This window comes from Pteropus vampyrus, unplaced genomic scaffold (genome assembly GCF_000151845.1).
Source record: "Pteropus vampyrus isolate Shadow unplaced genomic scaffold, Pvam_2.0 Scaffold67, whole genome shotgun sequence".
NCBI lineage: Eukaryota > Metazoa > Chordata > Mammalia > Chiroptera > Pteropodidae > Pteropus > Pteropus vampyrus.
In genome coordinates this window covers 5625724-5646403 of record NW_011888848.1, presented here as the reverse complement: position 1 = coordinate 5646403, position 20680 = coordinate 5625724, and the positions used below count along the sequence as shown (strand labels likewise).

Genomic DNA, 20680 nt, shown 5'->3' with positions numbered 1-20680 from the left:
ACTGTTCAACAGAGTTCTTAAATTATGGTGGATATTTTGTTATCTACCAGAAAGACCTAATTGCACTTTATTCATTTAGAATTCAGTTGTGGCAGCATCATCAATCTGGAGAAGACCAAGAGAGATGTTAAGAATACACATGTACCTTATTCAGAGTTGAGTGCCTCAGATCTGCATCTTCAGAATCTGCTGCTTCTTACTTCACACCTGATTGTGAAAACTTTGGTTATCAGATTTCTACTTCTGAACAAACAAGTATCTACAGGGTCTTGCTAGAGGCAGGGGAGGGAACAAAAAAATTGATGTGAATATTAAAAGCATAGCAGCTTGAGACCATTTAATATAGGATCCTGCACATCACAGTTTCTAAGCGCATTAATATAATCAAATTATATAGGTGGTGTTTGATGATGAATTTAAATCAAGTACTATGTGGTAGGGGTCCCCAACCCCTGGGCCACATTATTTTAATAAAAAAAAGATAGTCCATATTATTGGCAATTATGCAATTTTATGAGATGCTCTTGAAGGACACTGAAATCTGTTCAAAGAGGCATAGTTATGCCTTTCAGTCAGAGATGACATCACTAACTTTCCTTTGGTTTAAATGCTTGATTCTTCATTTACAAAAAGTATATCTGTGACTTTTCTCATAGAACACTGTTGTCAAATATATCAGCCACAATGTTAACAAATTCCTGATCTCTATTATAAGACTGTAATTTTCCAAAATAATATAGAAAAGGGGAAGGGTAATAAATTGCATGTTTACAGAGATGAACCCTGTGCTAGTGAGAAAATAAAAATGTCAAAAAACAATTCACTAAAATTTCATATTTCTTGGAATTTTCTATTAGTATCCATCATGCAGTCCACTGCATTATCACACTAACAACACCCATTGAACAAATTTAAGAAACTCAAAACTTGGAAGCACAAAGTTCTCAACAACATTGAATGCTGCCAAGTAGTAAAATAAGATAGAGAAAAGGTCGCTTTAAAATGCTGCATGCAACTGTATAGCAACATACTAGAAAATCTAGAGGAAATGCATAATTTCCTAGGAAAACATAAATGGAAGTAATCCAAGGTGAAATTTAAAATGCTAATAGAACAATTATCAAATAATAGAAAAGCAATATTTTAAAATCCATAATATAAAAAAGTGCTAGGGTTGCAAGAAAGATTCCAATGTTCTTTAAATTATCCGAAATGTTAAAAAGGGAAAATCTCACCAATTTATTTTATATGACTAGTATAAATTAGTATAAAAACATGATAATGATCCAGCAATCCCTCTACTGGGTATTTACCCCAAAGACTTGAAAACTCATATCCGAAAAGATATTTGCACACCGATGTTCATAGCAGCATTATTCACAGTGGCCAGGACATGGAAGCAACTGAAGTGTCCTATGATAGATGATTGGCTAAAGAGGCTGTGGTACATATATACAATGGAATATTACTCAGCCGTAAGAACAGAAGAAATACTGCAATTTGCAACAACATGGATGGACCTTGAAATAATCATACTAAGTGAAATAAGCCAGACAGAAAAGGTTGAAAATCACATGATATCACTTATATGTGGGATATAAACTTAAAAGCAACAAATGAACAGGACAAACAGAGACTCATGGACATGGACAATGGGCTAGGGGTTAACCAGAGGGCGGAGGGGGGAGGGGGAAAATAAAATGTTAAATAAATAAAATGTTAAAACAAACAAACCCTGATAAACACAAGAAGAAAAAAAAAACCGTAGACCAATCTTACACATATGGATGAAAATACTAAATAAAAATGCAGCACTGTAAAAAAGAAACAAGGCTAACATACTATGGCAAAGAGGATTGTCTTGTAAGAATTCAAGAGTTTTGATTTCAGTAAATCTATCAACACAATTACATAAATTAATAAAAAAGAAAATATCAATAGATGCTAAAAGAGCTATTGCTAAGATTCAAAAGTCATTTGTAATGAAGATTCTTGCATAAAACAAATCGAAGGAAACAACACAATGAAGGTTAGTTATAAAAAGTATAAAAGCGTTGAAAATCTTAAACTTTTTCAATTAAAATCAGGCTGTCATTACTTAATATTAAAGATTATCTTGGAGGATCCAGCGACTGACAAGATAAAAAAATGAAATAGTAAAAATATAGGAAAATAGAAAACCTTTTGTCGATATGATTATATATCTAGAAAACCATAGAGTTCAGGAAAAACAGAATTAAAGGGGGATTTTAGTAAGATTTTTGGAAACAAGATGAATATACAAGTTTTAATAGCAATAAGCACCTTGAAATGGGAAAAAATATTGCATTCACAATAGCAAAAGATAAATATAATAAATAATAGTAAAATAAATTTACTAAGAGAGGTACAAGACCCATAAGAAAAAAAAACTACAAATGTTGCCAAAAGCAATTGAACAGGATTTAAACACATGAAAAAATACTATTGTAAAAATATAAATCTCAAAACTAATATATAAATTTAATAAGATTCGCATTAGAATCAAGAGCATTTTAAAATTGTATTAAATTACCTTAAGATTGATATAGAACACTAGTCAGAAAATTTTACAAAAAAGACTATTGAGAACTTTACCAGATATTAGCACATACTATAAAGCCATTGGAATCACGTCAATTAACATGAGAAAAAATTGCATTAAATAAGAATAAGCAAGATTGATAGAAAAAGAATTGAGACTCTAGATATAAATGAAACTTTAATATATGACAAGTATGTTTAATTTGAAGAGAAAGTAAAATTGGATTTCCAGTTTGCACGAAAGGATTTGATATGACACAAAGTTATTTTTAAAATATTTAAAATTTTTTAAATTTTAAAAATTATTTAAAAATAATTTTAAAAATCATTTTAGAGAGTGAGGGGGGATGGTGTAGGAGAAGAGAAAATAGGAGACTAAAGTCAGGGAAAACTTATGTGGCAAAAATTAATATGTAACAAAAGAGATAAATGAAGTCAAATATCAATAATATGTAATAAATAGGGGGGAAATTGCAGTGTGGGTTTCAGACGAAGAGTTAACATCTATAACATACTAATGTGTATTATGTAATATATAATGATAATACATATTGTACATACACGTAAGAATGGACAGTGTTGACATAAGAAACCTGTAGAGAATTTTTTTCGTAAGTGTTTATTTGAGCCAAACTGATGAAAATGCCGGGAAGCAAGATCTTAAATGCTCTGGAGAATGACAATTTAGCAGTTTCTTTTACACTTTTGAAATTAAGGAGGGAATGTAATAAAGATTATCTGAATGTGGGAGAAAGAAAGGTGGAGATTGGATTACAGAATAGTTAACAAGATTATGTACTATCTTAAAGGTAACGGTTATGCTTCCAAGGGGTTTGATAAAGAGGCATTTCAAAGGTATGTTACCCTAGATGCACAAAAACAATGGACAGGGTGGAGATAAACCCTTTATAGGCCTGGGGTGTGACTATCCATCAAGGCCTGAACAGTTAGAAATTTGAGATCAGGTCACTCTGTGAGCTTACTTTCTCTTAGGCGTATTACAGAGCCCTGTTTTCCTCCACAGTGGTGAGAAATATGGATTGTTACAAATTGTTTGGGAAATAATTTGGTAACATTTGCAAAAAAACATATTGTCACAGAAATCTTATAGAAATAAAGTCAGTAGGTATGAATACATGTATTTTTTTACCTATAGATATTTTTAAGCATTTTATTATCAGTTTCAAGCATACAGTATATTGGTTAGTCATTTATGCATTTTATGAAACTATCCCCTCCTCCTGAGTACTCTACCATCCCTCTGGCTCTGCACATGAATATATGCACTTTTTAAATGATCTTAGTGGAAAATACAAATTAGAGCCATATTGACTCAGTATTTCTATGCAGTACTGATAAAAGCAAGATGCACCATGGCATGTTAAATACCATCTCTGTGTGTATGTGTGTGTGTATATATATATATATGTGTGTGTATATGTGTATATATATATGTATATATACACATATACACACTCTTATTTTGGGTTGTGTGTGTGTACATACTATGTGTGTATGTACATATGTTTGCATATAGTTTTATGAGCATGGAGAAAAATAGGAGTGATATATTCTAATGAAGATGATATCATATGTCTATAGAGGGTAGGTAGAATAAAGATGGGAATTTGGATGGAAGAGAGGAGACAAGAAAGAAATGAGAGTAAGCAAACCAAAAGGAAATCAAAATACTAAATTCCATGTATGATCTCTCATTTGGAAATTAGATAAATTAAACATGTTGACACAGTAAGAAAGTTTATAACGTTAATTGGATTTAATAACATGAAGGTCATTGATGACCTTATTGAGAGCAGTTTTAATTCAGTGGGAGTAAAGAATGAAGTAAAATCTCTATTAGAGCAGTTTGAATAATAAATAAGTAGCAGACTACAATAAAGGAAAACTTTGCCAAAATACCAATAAAAACAAATTTTAAAAAATGAGTATAACAATAAACAATGGTAAGCAAAAAAAGGGATAGTCACTACATGTTATGTGTATGAGGCAAAGATAGCCTCTGTATATTAGCCCCCGGGGTTGCTTATTTCTTCACAGGAGGCTTAGATGCATTAGCTCAAAATACCACTGGCACCAAACCAAAATGTTACACATCCAGTTGTTTTAAATATAGCCCGAACAAGCAGACTCTTAGCCATATAAAGCTTGCTTGCTTTCCATACTCAGTGAAACTGTCCAAAATCTGTTTGCCACAGATAAAACAAGGCTTGGGCTATAAAGATTCTAAGCTGCTGCTACCCTTTGGAATTGTCTGACCCAAAGACTCCCTGCCAAGCTGCTGTGTAACATCATACATAAGCCTCCTAGACACAAAAACCCCTTGTCTCCTCCGAGAGTTCCCTTGCCTTCCTCCCCCTCGGGATGATGGCCCCCAAGCCTTAGGCCGCTGGATGGTCTCATGTTGTTAGAGCCTTCTCCAACATATAAACTCGTCAAAGTATCATCCAAATAGAGCTTGTGAGCTAGTGCCACCTCATGGCCATATCTTTTTCCTTGATTAGTCACAAAATGCTCAAACTTAAACCTCTTAGATGACATAAAAATAACAAAAGTAAAAATTCACCAAGGAGATACACCAATTCTAAAATTATAGATACCTAATAATATACCCCCCAAAGAAATAAAACCAAATTAAATGATAGTAAAAATTTCATTTAGATAGCAAACTTATAGAGATAAAAAATCAGTGGCTGTAATTCCATGCTGTTACAAGATGGAAGCAGAGAAGAATGTGTCTGGCACCCAAGTGATCTACTGGGAGATCTCAAGGTAATCTCTTGTTCAATTTTGATGGCTCTATTTAAGTAGGCAAGTGTAGTAGTCACGATTGAGCATGGCAGCTTACATTCAGTGGAGGAAGAATGGCTCAAGACATCTCAGGGATGATGATCTGGGTCACTCCACCAGGTAAGTGACCGAGACCAGCAGAGGTGCAAGCTGAGGGTGAGAGGAATGTAGAACAGACAGCACGTGGACAGTAGAGGAGAGAGATGATCATTTGAGGGTGGAAGACAGCTGCAGAGCTAAAGGGTTGTTGTAGCCGCCAGCCCCCAATAGACACACGGACCACCAGAAATCAGTGAGTTATAGGCTTTATTCAGCCAGCTGGGTCTGCCAGGGGTACGCAGACCCCAAATTAAGCAGCCCTGAAATGTAGAGGTACAGGGTTTTTAAGCCCTAAATCCCATTCTTCATCCTCTTTGAACACACAAGTCTATTTTTCTTCTTTTTACTAACTGTTAACCCACAGGTCGGTTGTGCAAGCAGGGGAGGGGGGGCGGGGGGGGAGCGGTACAGAAGCAGAAAGCTTATTGTTAGAGCATTATGTTCCCATGGGTGATGGCCTATGTTCCCATGGGCCATAGCCAGGCAGTAATTTTACAGTCAGCACACTGTAACTCATTCTATTAGTGTTCTTTCATAAATTTCCCCAGCATGAGAAACCACCTAGAATCCTGGAGGAGCTTTTCCTAGATGCAGTGAAATTATATGAAGCAACAGATCTAAATGGCACCAGGGGTGAACAGTAGTGCATTCTGTGCTGTGTTGCCCAGATCCCTCTTTCAGAACTGAGGCACTCATTGCCCTGCCAGCTTCGAGTGTTGTCTGTTGAGGGCTTCCAACGAAGTCCCTCTATAGGAAGTGCCTTTAGACAAAAGGAACTGTGTACCCCAAATGACACTCCCTCCTTGAGGGCAGTGCACAACCAATGACTACTTGATTGGAATTTATATTAATTGTTGCCAACAGAATGTTAGGTAATATGTTGTCAGTGAAAGAAAAAGAAAATTTGAGATGAGCTGATGATATACAGTAGAGCTGTTAGAGACCTGTTGGTGGGAGGACAGGAAATGATGACGATGCAGTCAGTGAGGCCACTGAAGTTCAAAGGGTTATTTGAGCAGAGAGCAACTGTGAGAGGTGCTTAGTTTGCTCTAGGGCAGCAATTTTAGCCTGATGGATTACTTTAACTTTCTTAAGGTATTTACAGATTTACTTTGTTCTTGAAATATGTAAGTACTAGGTAGGACATTATATTGTTTTTATTAAATTAACTCTGCAATAAAAAATCATAGGAAAGCTCTGTAGTCAAATCACATATTTATTAAATCCTTGGTTCTATGTAGTCTTCACATATTTGTACCTTTTAACTTTTCTTTCATGGAAGATAATTCATTAAAAGAAGCAGGCAGGTGATGGCAAATGATCTTTTTAATGAAAGTTTATTCCTGTCAATTCCAATTTTATTTTGCTTGGATCATGGCGTGTAAGTACTTTGGGCCCCAGTATGCCAATAATTAGAGCTCCATTTGGAGCTGTGATCAAGATGGCTAAAAATGCTAGGGTCATCACATCCTTCGAATATGGTTCCAAGTGGGGTGCTGTGAGTCTTGCTGTTTCTAGAGCCAGAGGACCTAATACAGCCTGCATTTGGGTGGGGTGGTGGGGGAAGATGAGGCATAATGAAAAATGTTAAAGAGTTAAAATATAATAAAAGTAAATGGCTCTGTTAAACAAACAAACAAACAAACAAACAAACAAGCAAACAGTACTAGACAACTAGAAAACAGGCAAGACTTAAAAGTGCTGAGGAATTTTCATGAGTTACTCATCAATGCTATGTTCTTTCTAGCAAATATATCTGTAGGAAGAGTGAAATAATGACAAATCGGTGTGTAGACATTTTGGGGCTGATTTTGTATTCTGCATTTCAGCTTTCCCCTGTTTCAGTATATATGTTTTTTGAGTGTTCACATTACTCTCAGAATCTCGAGTTCTAACTGAACCAAGGTTTTGCTTATTTGCCTTTACCACGTACCACTAGGTTCTTGGCTGCAACAGACAACACAACACAAAATACTAAGGTTTCTTATGGTTCACTAGGACTTTGTTGATCATCTTCTCTTTGTTCATCCTACTTGGGAGGCAGTGTGATATAGTAAAACTGACAAGAGGTTTGGAATCTACAAACTGGACACTGAGAGATGATCAAGTCACTTGCCTAAGGTTATAGGCAAGTAACAGGGTATTCAAAACAGGCAGTCTACCCCCATATACCTGCTTTCTAACCATGACATATAGAGAATTCCGTTGTATGGAAGTTCACAAGCTTTTGTTTGGGAATAACAAAAGAGAAAAGAATCTCAGGGAATCAAGACATTACACTGCCAGGTTAAATAGTCGAACAGTATGTAGCAATACCTTTTTTAGTTGGATAAGAATATCATTGAATTGGGGGCCAAAACTACAAGGTCTCCCATTCATTCATTTATTTATTCATTCATCATTCATTCTTGTAGGCATGCAATGCTTATTTATTGTGTACGTCCTGCTTGCCAGTCACTGTGTTAAGTGCCAGGGAAAAAATAATGAAAAAAGGAAACCAAAACAGACATGGTTCCTATCCTTCCTATGTGACCTAGTGGGGGAGATTCAGTCATTAATCAAATAGTCATACAAATTAAATGTATAATTAAAAATATGTGCATTCATGTGTGGTGGAGTGGGTGGCACAGGTAGAAAAGAGATATTTTAAAAAGAATCAATGTTTCTCTACTTTAAAATATAACATTTAGCAAAATGCCCAAATTCCAATTTTCAGATATACTCTTATTTTATATTTAGGACAATGGAAAAAATGTTTTCTTAAGTTTAAGAAGTATTCGTCATTAAAAGTACACTTTTTAATTTCAGAAAAATTACTTTTAAGACAAATTTTAAGATTTTTAAAAAAGATTACATTAATTTTAATGAGTAGTTATGATCAAGCATTTTAAAAGTAAGGCTAATAGTCTATGTTTTGTGATTGAACATTTTTCATTTAGAAATTTAAAAAATCAATATTAAAATTATTAGTATGACTTAATATGTTCTTACCTGGACTGTAGCTTTGGGCATCCATGCTAGAGCAATAAATATTTTCTCTTTAAAACTAAAACCGGAAAAACACATCAATAAAAATGTAAAAGAAATTCGAATCGATAATGCCAAACTCAAGGCAGCAACAAAAACGCCTACAACAGATAAAAACAAACAAAATATTTGGGAAGAAGTGGTTCTTTATGCCTAGAGATATGATTTGTAAAAGTGTTGAAAACATTTTTAAGGCTATTGACTCTTTCTGTCTTTATTTTTTAAGCAAAAATGATAATCATAAAAATAGAAATATGGTTGAGGCTTCTTTGTAAAGAGCAAGAGTTATCTGATGGTAGGGGTACCATGAAAAATAAGCTAGATTACATTTATTTAATTCTGAGCTAATAAACTCTGAACTTTTACTATAAATGAAAGTATTCAAAAGGTGCTGATGGTATCTAATATTTCCCCTCAGAAAAGAATTCTAATCTCCATTTCCTCAGGCCACTCAGGGAGGATATAAGACTGCCTTTGGTAACAAAGAGCACCCAGGGTAAGGAAGAACTAATGTATGTTACTGTGTTTACATGAGTTTCTGAAGGAGGTCCTTGTAGCATTCAAAGACATATTGTAAATAAAAATAAAATTATTCATAGTTTTCTTAAATATTTTCAAATCATGTATGTATGTATATGTATATATATAGCCTCTATTCATTCTTACCAATAGCATTTGATTTAAGAGCTGCAACAGATACTTCTAATCCAACCAAACCAAAAAGAAGAGGTTGAAAAATATTCCATGCAGTTGTAATAATTTTTTGGACTTTAATCTGTAGAAGGGAGTAATACATTTTTAGTTACTGCGGCACATAAAAATAATTGCATTTCAGAAATTTAAAATCTCTCTTAATAGATAAGTGTAAGATGTTTTATTAGTAAGAGAAATGTTAAAACAATAAAAATTAATTGAATTAGTTAATTCTAACACTTAGGTAGAATTTGATTAAATCTACAAAGCTATAAAGTAAAAATACTTGGTCATTTCGTCGTGGAACAAGTAAGGTCTTTGGAGAGATGCAGACATGTTCTGATGGTTCAGCTAGAGGTGTAGCCTTTGTTTGTAAGGAAATGGAACAGAGACAGAGGTACATCATGCCGGATGAGAACAAACTCAAGATCAAGCAAACATTTCGGCTCTCAGAAGGGTGATGGGAAGACAGTCTCTACTAATAATTATTGTGGAACCCAATCCCATGAAAGGAAATGCTGATATATCCTATATTAATAGGAAAAAAATTTCTGGTAATCTTGTTAGGACTGTTTTGAAAGTACTCATTCATGTTGAAAACTTCAAAGTCATTTTTTCCTTAAAAGTAAATCAAAAACATATAACAGATTCTTGTTTGGTTGCCAATAGGCTTCTCTTTCTGGGAAGAAATCTCTCTCTTGACTACTTCCCCAGTGATGTGCTTACAGCAAAAGACCACTGTGGACATAGCAGTGCACTGATTCTTTCCCAGGAACTTGGGTGAAGTAATTTTAGCCTCAGTTTGGGCTTATCATTTTTATAAAACTTTGATATCTTTTATTTGGGGCATAAACTATTTTAATACTATACCCCTTATGTCTGGGTTTTCTGATTGCCATTTATAAGAGTAAAGTTTAAAAAAGGAAAAAACAAAGAAAAAACAATGTTATTCTTCTTTGTTTATAGCACATTATCCTCTTTTTTACTTTTAATCTTTAAAGTCTAGTTTTTACTGTTTGATTTCCTTTATCATATAAAAAGAATTCTAGTAGTTTTCATTTTATTTATCTAATTGTAATTTATTATTAACCCTTTACTGTCTTTCATAATTATGATTTTATTGGAATATTAAACAAAATGCCAGTATGATTTTTGGGTACACAACTTCTCAAGCTGATTCTAAAATTTATCTAAGAAAGAATATGGGCAGGAACAGCCAATAAATACTTTTAAAATAAGTACAATGAGATGAAATATTCTATGTTAGTTTTGAGACTTAAAACTATGACTTTTGATTTAGAATAGATTTAAAATACAGTGGTATTGGCATAGGAATACACAAGTAGGATTAAATCGATTCCAGAAATGAACTTAGATATATGTGAGTTTAGACCATGTTAAAAGCAGCATTTAAAGATCACTGAATAATTAATGGGTTAGTCAATAAATAATTTGGCAAAGGTTAATTATCTAATTTATATCCACATATATATCTATTATATGTATGTATATATGTATGTCTGAATACCTATATATATAAACACACATACATATACATCTCTATCTCAGAGCATTCATAAAAATAACTTCCAGATGGATTATAGAACTAAACATAAAAGCAAAGCAAAGAAAAAACACCAAAGTATTAGACGATAATACAGAGGATATTATAATGTTTATAATCTTATAATCTTGAGTGAAGAAATCCTTCTGAAACAAGATACTGAATCAAAACCAAAAAGGAAAAACTGACAGGTTTGACTACAGGAAATTTTACTTCCATGCAAAAGATATCATGAAAAAAATCACTATAATACAATTGACTATATCTCCTGTGCTGTATATTACAACACTGTGACTTATTTTGACTACTTCCCCAGTGATGTGCCCCCCATCCCATTCCCCTCTGACAACCATCAGTTTGTTCTCTATATCTATGAGTCTATTCTTATTTTATTTTGTTTGTTTTTTTTAGATTACACATATAAATGAAATCATACAATATCTGCCTTTCTCTGTCTCATTTATTTAAGTTAGCATAGTACTTTCTACGTTCATTCATTTTGTCACAACGGCAAGATTTTATTCTTTTTTTTATGGCTGAGTAATATTCCATTGATAATGTTATATAGTTTCTTACTCATGATATTATAAAAAAAGACCTAGTGATAATATCCAGGATTGTTGATGGTTTGAGATATTAGGGACTGTTCTACACTGTTGTTAGTAAATAGTGTAAATAAAATCTTTTAAAAAGAATAATTTGGCAGTACTCACCAAATAGATACGTACCATTTCTAAATTCAGCAATTCCAGTTCTGGGTATCTAGTCCTACTTATGCATTTACAAAAAGACACATGAACAAGACTGTTCATGGCAGCACTGTTTGTAATAACAAAAATGAAAATGATCTAAATGTCTACAAATAGAGTACTGATTTGAGAAAATGATTAATTCTGGGAAGAGGGGTTTGATATTTGGGAGTGGTGGGGAAAAGGAGTCTTTTACATTTTATTCTATATGTGGACTTATTGTATTGTTTTAATCTTTTATGAGCATGTTTTAATGTATTAACTGTATAACCAAAAATTTAATGAAAAAATAATTAAATCAATAAAAGTTATATAATCATATTACAGAAAATTTTTTTGTGGGGGGGAAAGAGGCCTGATTTGATAACTCAAGTCCTGTTTGCATTTCGGTATGTGTCCAGGTCCTTTTACTAAATACTTTATTCCTTTATTGATTTGTATACTTCCTCGAAGACACAAAATTCTGGAACATCTTCCAACTAGAATGAGGATGTTTCCTAAATGTCCATTATAGATGTAAAAAAAAAAAAAAAGCAGCTATTTTATCTTTAAAACATGGTGTATTAAAAATATTCACCTTATCTTTGGACCACTTCTTTCCTCCAATGAAAGACGTCATTAGTGTGCATAACCCTCCAGCTCCGTGCATACCAATACGCTGGCTGCCTAAGACAGCAGAAACACACAAACTCAAAACAAGTAATGCTCTCTTCAATGGAAGATTTCTCTAGAATTAGATAAGTATTTAGAAATTAATTTACATCAAATATATAATACAACATGTACATTAGTTATGATTAATTATTGACCTTTGATACCATGTGTCTATATGTTATATTAAATAATGTTTAAAATTTTGACTTTCTTCTTCACCAAATATTTTAGCAGACTTGGTTATATTAAATAATGTCTAAAATTTTGACTTTCTTCCTCACCAAATATTTTAGCAGACTGGTACCAAGTGACAAAATTTGTAATTATTAAGTTTTATCTTCTTCCACATCTCTGATACTAATGTCAGTAAAATGGTTACAATATTTTAACTAAAAGTGAAAGAAAGAAAAGAGATCCATATAACTTGTAGTTCTGTATAACATACCCAATGAATTCTTAAAAATAAATTTCTAAATATTTCTTTAGCTAAAACAATCGTTACAGGCAAATCAAGATGGAAGTTACAAAAATACAAGATTAATAGCATATTCTTTAGGGCAGGAAAGGGTCGAGTTCAATAGTGTTGCCTTAGTCAAAGGAAGTGGGAGTGAATTTAACTCAGAAAACATACAGTGATAGATGGGAATCTATCTCCCTCAAAATGTTCGAGAAAAAGTGTGAGGTAAAGAAGATTAGGGAAAACAGTCAGAAGTCAATAGACGACTTAGTGAAGAAAGGGTTGGGTTGAAATGGAGAGGATACTCTGAATTAAGTACATTTCTCTGATATTCCTTATTTGCCAAATCAAGAAGCAGAGACTTCACATAAGGCCATTGACCTGTATCAATCACAACTGTGCTAGTTTTAAGCAGAGAATAGACATAGAGGCTACTTTGGGGGAAAGAGAATTAAGTAGTAAATTTATTATTTCATGGATCTTCTAAAAGTTCAAAAATTTCAAAGAAATATCTAATACTATACTTCTAAAAGTTGATTAATTTTTTTTTACCTGATCTTTACTTGGAAAATATCGAACGAAAATTCCCAAAAGAATTCCTACCAGCACACCAATAAATACATCCCGAAGAGAGGTTAGGACATTATGAAGCATATTTCCTGTAAGGGTACACAATGAGGAAAAACATTCAGAGAGAAATATTTTTAAATATTCAGCACATCAGAAAACAAGCTTAGGTGATTCATGAAGAAAAGTATGTATTTGATAGAACAAATAGACAAAAATGGACCTTTAATATTAACAAATGTGAAAACATGCAGATCTATTTGATAAACTAAGTAGGTATTCTTAATTTAATATATGCATTCAACTTATTGAATAAATAGGCCAGAAAATGAAGAAGTAATAAGTTACAATGTATTCCCCTTATACACCCAACCTAAAAGACCAGGTGAGATAGAAGAATGAACAGAGATTGACAAAGGAGTACCTCTGGCACCTAGCACATTGCTGGCAATGTTTCTTCTCTGATGTACTATTATGACAAAGAAACGAACAATTTAAACATAGAAAAGAATAATTTAACAACAAAAATATAAAGAAAACATTTATTCCAGGGTCAATCCTAGGTCTACTCTAGGGTCAATTGAGCTTCCAATGTATTTTATGTATCCATATTGGTAATTTATTATAAAAAATTATTCTGAGTCACAAAAAAGTTTAGTTATGCTTTATGTGTTTAGCTCAATAAAGGGTGTGTGTGTATATATTTAGAAATATTTTTCCATGAAAAATAATAGAAATAGAGAGGGACAATATCAAGATGGTGGAATAGAAAGTACCTGAATCTCAATCCAACTTAACAATAATATACAGTCCAAAAGCCTTTATGAAACTCTACAAACCAATTAAGAAGTTGCAGCAAGAGAAAAGCAACTCATCATGTATAAGGGAGATCCCATAAGATTATTAGGATTTCACAGTAGAAACCTGTACAGGTCAGAAAAGGGTGAGATGATATATTCAAAGTGTTGAAAGAAAAAACTGCCAACCAAGAATACCATTTCATAAAATTGCCTTCAAAATGAAAGATAAATTAAGACTTCCTCAGATAAACAAAAGGCAAGGGAGTTCATTACCACTAGACTTGCCTTATAAAAGAAATGTTAAAGAGAATTGTTCAAGTGGAAATAAAAGGACACTAGACAGCAACACAAAAACATACAATATAAACCTTCGGTAAAGGTAAATATATAGATGAATTAAGAATCCTATAATACTGTAATGGTAGTGAGTAAGTCACTTTTCATTTTGTTGTAGATAAAAGCATAAAAATAACTATAAACTATGTTAATAGATGAAAATTGAGACATTAACATAAAGTGGGGAGGGTGAGATGTAAAGGAGTAGAGTTTTTGTATGCAATTGAAGTTGTTATCACTTTGAAATAGATTGTTATTACTAAAAGGATGGAAAAAGATATTCCACGAAAATGGTAACTAAAAGAGAGCAAGGGGTGGTCATACTTAAGACAAAATCTGTCAAAAGAGATACAGAAGTACATTTTATAATGATAAAAGGGCCAATTGACTTGGAAGATAAGATCTCGATATCTATCATATTCCAAAATATATGTATATTAAAGATCCAATGTATAAAATAAACCTTAAGAAAGTCCTTAAAATTTTAAGTGACAGTTTACATAGTCATGTGATCAAAGAGAATTTTTCTAAGACTGTGCCTGCTTGGTTTTCCACTTTTTCTGTCTTCCTCAAATTAGGTTTGGCTTCTTGTACCATGTTTCCATAGCATCCTATACCATGTAATATTCATCACATTTGTTTAATATAAATTCCTTGGGAACATGAGCTACATGGTCTTTTCCATCTGCTGTGTTGGAAGATAGTATAGAATGGTACTTAAAAGTATGAGTCTAAGGTCAGACTGCCAGGTTTGTATCTTGATTCCCCTATTTATTGAATCTGTGACTCTGAGCAAGTAACTTAATCTCTGTTCTTCAGTTTCCTTATCTGTAAAATGAGCACAGCACTATTGTGACTACTAAATGAGTGGAAACATCTATGGCACTCAGAGCAAGTACCAAGCAGTTACTCAATAAAAGCTAATATTGTTGTTCACTGTTTATTCTCAGTGTTTGTCACAGTACAATGGAAGAGGAGCACAAAAATGTTTTCTGAAACAATGACTGATACCAGTCAAAAGTCAAATTAAAAGTGGGGAAAACTAAAGAATATAAATAAAGGGTTATCATTCTCAATTTTATGAAGAATCTTGACAAATCAAAAAGAAAAAATGAACACACCTATAAGATGTAGGCAAAAGATTTCAAGAAAAGCCAATTTATAAAACATACCAAAATACCAACGGCTAACAAACATAAACATTTGATTAACATCACTAATAGTCAAAGTATTTCATTTAAAGAGGCCTCACATTTTATCCATCCATCAAATTAGCAAAAAACAAGATGAGTAATACCTAGTTTTGAAAAGGGCAAAGAGAAAGTGCAGCATGGTAGGACATGATATTGTAGCACTATGTTTCAAAAAGCTTATAACTCTATATACTTTTTAGCTCAACGATTACACTTTTAAGGTTAAGAAAATATTAAGTTTAGGTACAATTATTTAGCTATAAGATGTTCAATCAAGTATTATTTTAATAGTAAATATTGGAGTCAACTTCCATTTTCAACAAGTTAAATAATTATGATGTAGCCACTTGAATAATATGCAACCATTAAAAATGTCATAGAAATATATTTACTGAAGAGAAACATGTTTACGATATACAATTAAGTGCAAAAAACTTCAGGTTATAAGAAAGTATGGTCAGTGTTCAGTAATTTTAAGACTATTGAGAGCAGAGAGAAAAAGAGAGGAAGAAGGAGAGAAGGAGAAAGAGAGCTAGGGCAGGAGCTAGAGCTAGCCAAAGTCTATGTGGATTTACATAAAAGATTCAGAATTATTATGACTATTGCAGATTTTATTTTTATCTTTCCCCATTTTTCTTCTTTTTTATTTGTATCTTATGATTTTAAGAGAAATATATATATATTACTTTTCAACTTAAAAATATTTTGGTGCCTCAAAAATACGGAAGATTGAATATCAAATGCTGCAGATAAATAAAGCATTACTCAATGTGGAAATATTTACTTTCACAATTTCTTTAGAGTGATGTTCAAGACCAAATATTACCTTGAGATTCAGAATTGGTGCAAGATCTTGTCCCACCACTACCAAAAAGTCACACAGTTGTCCACGCTCCATATATTTGTCTTAATAATATAGCAACCAGTTATTTATAATGATGTACCAAAAGGTACATTTCGAAAATATCTATTAAATATATTAGTAGTACTAATATTGCTGCTTAAAATTTTCTATTGAAAACTGTGATAAAATTCCAAAGCAACATGAGCAGATAAATGGTAATAATATGGGTTATCAAATTAATTGAAATATATGGTTATTAAAATGAAATCATTTGTGGTAAGTAGTGATTTCTTAACACATTGAAATTTCCTCCCTGATCTAGAATGCTCTTTCTATGAGGAATAAAAAGATGTTAAATATATAAAGTCTTGGTTAATAAATGAAGGAAGCCAGAAACCTTACTTAAAGAAATAACAACAACAAAGCTATGAATGATATGGCAGTGATTGTATTTTCTTGTTTACCTGAGGAGAAGACTATGCCCAAACATGTATTGAATCCAGTGATAGCCAGGATGTCATCAAAACTGCTAGCAGCTATTAGTAAGGTTGGAATGCCTTTCTCAATACCATACCCCTTGTCCTGCAAAAGTAGCATGGAAGGGACAACAACAGCAGGAGAGACAGCACCTAGTACAAAACTGAGAGAAAGACTTTGAAAACCAGTTTTAAAGCATCCCTTTAACCAAATAGTGTTTTATATTAAAATTTACAACAAATATATTAACCCTTACAACAACTTCAAGTGTAAAAATTCTGCTTTTGAGTGATGTCGTTAAATGATGGTAAAATTACTCTCACCCAGCCTCCGGCAACTACCATTCTACTTTCTGTTACCATGATTTTGACTACTCTAGATATATAATTGGAATCATACAGTATTTGTCCTGGCTTATTTCACTCAGCATAATGCCATCAAGTTTCATCCATATTATAGAATGTGACAGGATTTCCTTCTTTTTTACAGCTGAATAAAATATATGTATACGCATCACATTTTCTTTATCCATTCATCTGTCAATGGACTTTTGATATTTGGGCTGCTTCCATCTTTTGGCTATTGAGAATAATACTGTAATAAACATGGGTATGCAAATATCTCTTTGAAATTCTGCTTTCAATTCTTTTCGATATGTACCCAGAAGTGGTATTACTGATTTTATGGTAGTTCTATTTTTGTTTTTTTGAGGAACCTCCAAACTGTTTTCCACATTTTATTCTCAACAGTAGTGCACAAAGGTTCCAATTTCTTCACATGTGTCAACTATGTTTATTATTATTATTATTATTATTTGATAGTGACCATCCTAATGGGTGTGACGTGATATCCATAGTGATTTTAATTTGCATTTCTCTAATGATTACAGATGTTGAGCACTTTCTTAAGCTTGTTGGCCATTTGTATATCTTCTTTGGGGAAATGTCTATTCAAGTTCTTTACCATTATTTAGTCGTTTTTTTTTTTTTTATTGTTGAGTTGTAGGAATTCTTTATATGTTCTGAATATTGATCTCCTTTCAGATATATGTTTTGCAATTATTTTCTTCCATTCTGTGTTACCTTTCGACTTTGTGTTTCCTTTGCTGTGCAGAAGTTTTCAAGTTTTATGCAGTCCCATCTATCTATTTTTCCTTTTGTTGCCTGTGTTTTCAGTGCCATATCCAAGAAATCACTGCTAAATTCATTGTCATGAAGCTTATATATGTGCTTTGCAAGACATAGTATTCTTGGTTGGCAGTCCCGCCCCGCCCCCCCCACGCCCCGCCACTGCCCCCTTCATTTTGTATATATTATCCCAGTCTATTCTGGTCTGCAAGGTTTCTGCTGAGAAATCCAATTGTTATCTTATGGAAGCTCTTCTTTTTATCTTGATGCTTTCAAGATTCTCTCTGTGATTCTTGACAGCTTGAGTACAGTATGATTCAGCGTAGGTGTCTTTGGTTTATTCTAGTGGGAGTTCTTAAACGTCTTAAATTTGTATGTCCATTTCCTTTCTTAAATTGGTAAGTTTTGGGGCATTATTTCTTCAGATAGGCTTTATGAGCATTTATCTCTCTTCTACTCCTAGAACTCCCATAATGTGTAGTTTGTTCCATTTAAGAGTATCCCATAAGTCCCTTAGGATCTCTTCACTTTCTTTTGTTTTTCTTTTTGCTCTTCTGACTCAATTTCAAATAATCTGCATTAAAATTAACTGATTCTTTTTTCTGATTGATACAGCCTGTTATTGATCCTCTCTAGTCATTTTTTTTTCAATTTTGTTATTGTATACTACAGCTCAAGAATTCATTTTTTTTTTTTTTGTAGATTCTATATCTTTGTTGGTATTCTCATTTTGTTCATAAATCATTTTCCTGATTTCTTTTAGATATCTGTGTTCTCTTTTAGCTCATTGAGCATTTTTATGATAGTTACTTTGAATTGTTTGGTAATTCATACATTTTCATTTGTTTAGGGTTGGTTTCTGGAGTTTTATTTGTTCCTTTGATTGAGCCATGATTCTTTGTTTCTTTGTATACCTTGTTATTTTTTGCTGAAATTTGCATATTTGAAGAAACAGCCACCTCTCTAGTCTTTACAGACAGTTTTCTCTAGAGAAAACCTTAACCAATCAGCCAGCTCGAAATTCTGGGGGCTTCTCAAAGCTTTCTGGATGTGTCTTCTCTGGGCTTGAGTGTGTTATTTCCAGCTGAAGAGTTTTGCCTTTTTCTACTCTGGAGCATCCCCAGGTGTCTATCTGCAGTACTGCAATAGCTCTGGAGCTATAGCAACTCACATGGCTTGCTTTTGTTTTCAGCATAACTCAGGCATCTAAAGTGTGCCAATCTCTCTTCTGTCAGCAATATGAGTCAGCTGAAATAGAAATCAGTCCTTTGAGCAGCCCCTTGAAAAGCCAGAATGTAGGACACGTGTTCCATGTTTTTCTTTCTTTCCTGAGAGAGAAACCACAAGTTAGGAGTTTTCTCCTGATTGCCCCTTGTTGTTCAGGGAGGGGAATGGAATATGATGGGTAAGCACAATGGAATGTACTTTGTATAGCAAGAAGTTATTGTAAAAAATCAGAAAAGCAAGCTTCCAAACAGAATAAAAAAATAGATTAGTTAGGTTACCTAAAAAATTAAAAATTAATTTGATAAGAGGTTTCTAATGGGCAAAATTAAAGGAAAGAGATAACAATGATATCTTTAAAGTGTGAAGGAAATAATTTTGAATTTGAAATTCAATACTAAGCCATACAAAAATAATTTTCAGACATCAAGGGTGTGGTTTATCATTCATTGATCAATTTTCAAAGAACTAGAAGAGCAACTCATCGGGAAAAAAATTTAATATAAGAAAAGATCTAAAATAAAAGACAGAGGAAACATGGAGGAGTGAGAGATGGTCTCAGATCTCTCCCCTTGAAACAACAATAAGCCGAACATATAAAACTCAACAAAAAACACCCAATCTGCACACCAGCACGTCTGAGCACGAGATCTATGCATAAGAGCTACTACAGGTCAGAACCCCAGATGTTGGGAGGTGGACTGGGAGAAACAAAGAAGCTGCCTCTTGGAGCTGCCAGAGCTCTCTGTTGGAGGGGGAAGGGAGAAGGAGCGGCGAGTTCCCTGAACAGCCCTGCCTAGCAAAGCTGTGAGCTCCCTGCAGCGGGCCGGCAGCAGTGCCCAGTCATCAGGGCAGAAGGCAGAGAAGATGGACGGCAGAAAAACAACAGTTGATTTTTAGTGGCCCCGAGGCTGAGCTGCAGCCCCCAACTCCCAACCCAGAGGGCCCCTCCCCCTATACCCTGTGAGACCGATCACCATGGAGCCCCAGGGGAATCTGAGCAAACACTGCTGAGACTGTCGCTGACACTGACAGGGACTGAGACTGAAAGTAGCAAGTATGATTAAATATCTACAAGAAAATAAACAAGGCATTATTAGGCTTTATATAAAGCAGGGATCCAAGTGGCTTAGACGCCAGCTACTGGAAACCAAAAGAAAAGTGCTCTCTTCGCAGCAGGCTAAAGAGAGACCTTTATATAATAAAACTTCTTTCTGGAAAAACAGCAGAATACACTTCCACTAATGCCCAGGTGGAGAAATACTCCATTAAACACCATGAACAACCAAGGTGATAAGGCATTTCAGAAAGAAAGAGAAAAATCTCCAGAATATAAGCTTACAGACATAGAAATATGCAACTTAAATGACAGAGAATTCAGGGCGGTACTTCTGAAAAAACTCAGTGAGTTCCAAAATGAGTCATATCAACAATTTTAGGAATTGAAAGAACAACTAGATGAGCAGAGCAAGGAGACTGAAACCCTCAGAAAGAAAAGA

At 33.5% G+C, this 20680-nt stretch overlaps 1 protein-coding gene across 1 annotated transcript in view; it reads right to left on the bottom strand.

The window, feature by feature from the left end:
* Positions 1 to 6795: 6795 nt before the first annotated feature.
* SLC9B1 (solute carrier family 9 member B1) overlaps positions 6796 to 20680 on the bottom strand; it is a 66814-nt gene continuing 52929 nt past the window's right edge. Inside the window, exons 8-13 of the mRNA XM_023531387.1 lie at positions 16818 to 16993; positions 13166 to 13272; positions 12080 to 12229; positions 9163 to 9271; positions 8461 to 8597; positions 6796 to 7008 (exon numbers count right to left, since the gene is read on the bottom strand). Coding sequence (XP_023387155.1) covers positions 6796 to 7008; positions 8461 to 8597; positions 9163 to 9271; positions 12080 to 12229; positions 13166 to 13272; positions 16818 to 16993 — 892 coding nt within the window. The remainder of the gene's footprint in view (positions 7009 to 8460; positions 8598 to 9162; positions 9272 to 12079; positions 12230 to 13165; positions 13273 to 16817; positions 16994 to 20680) is intronic.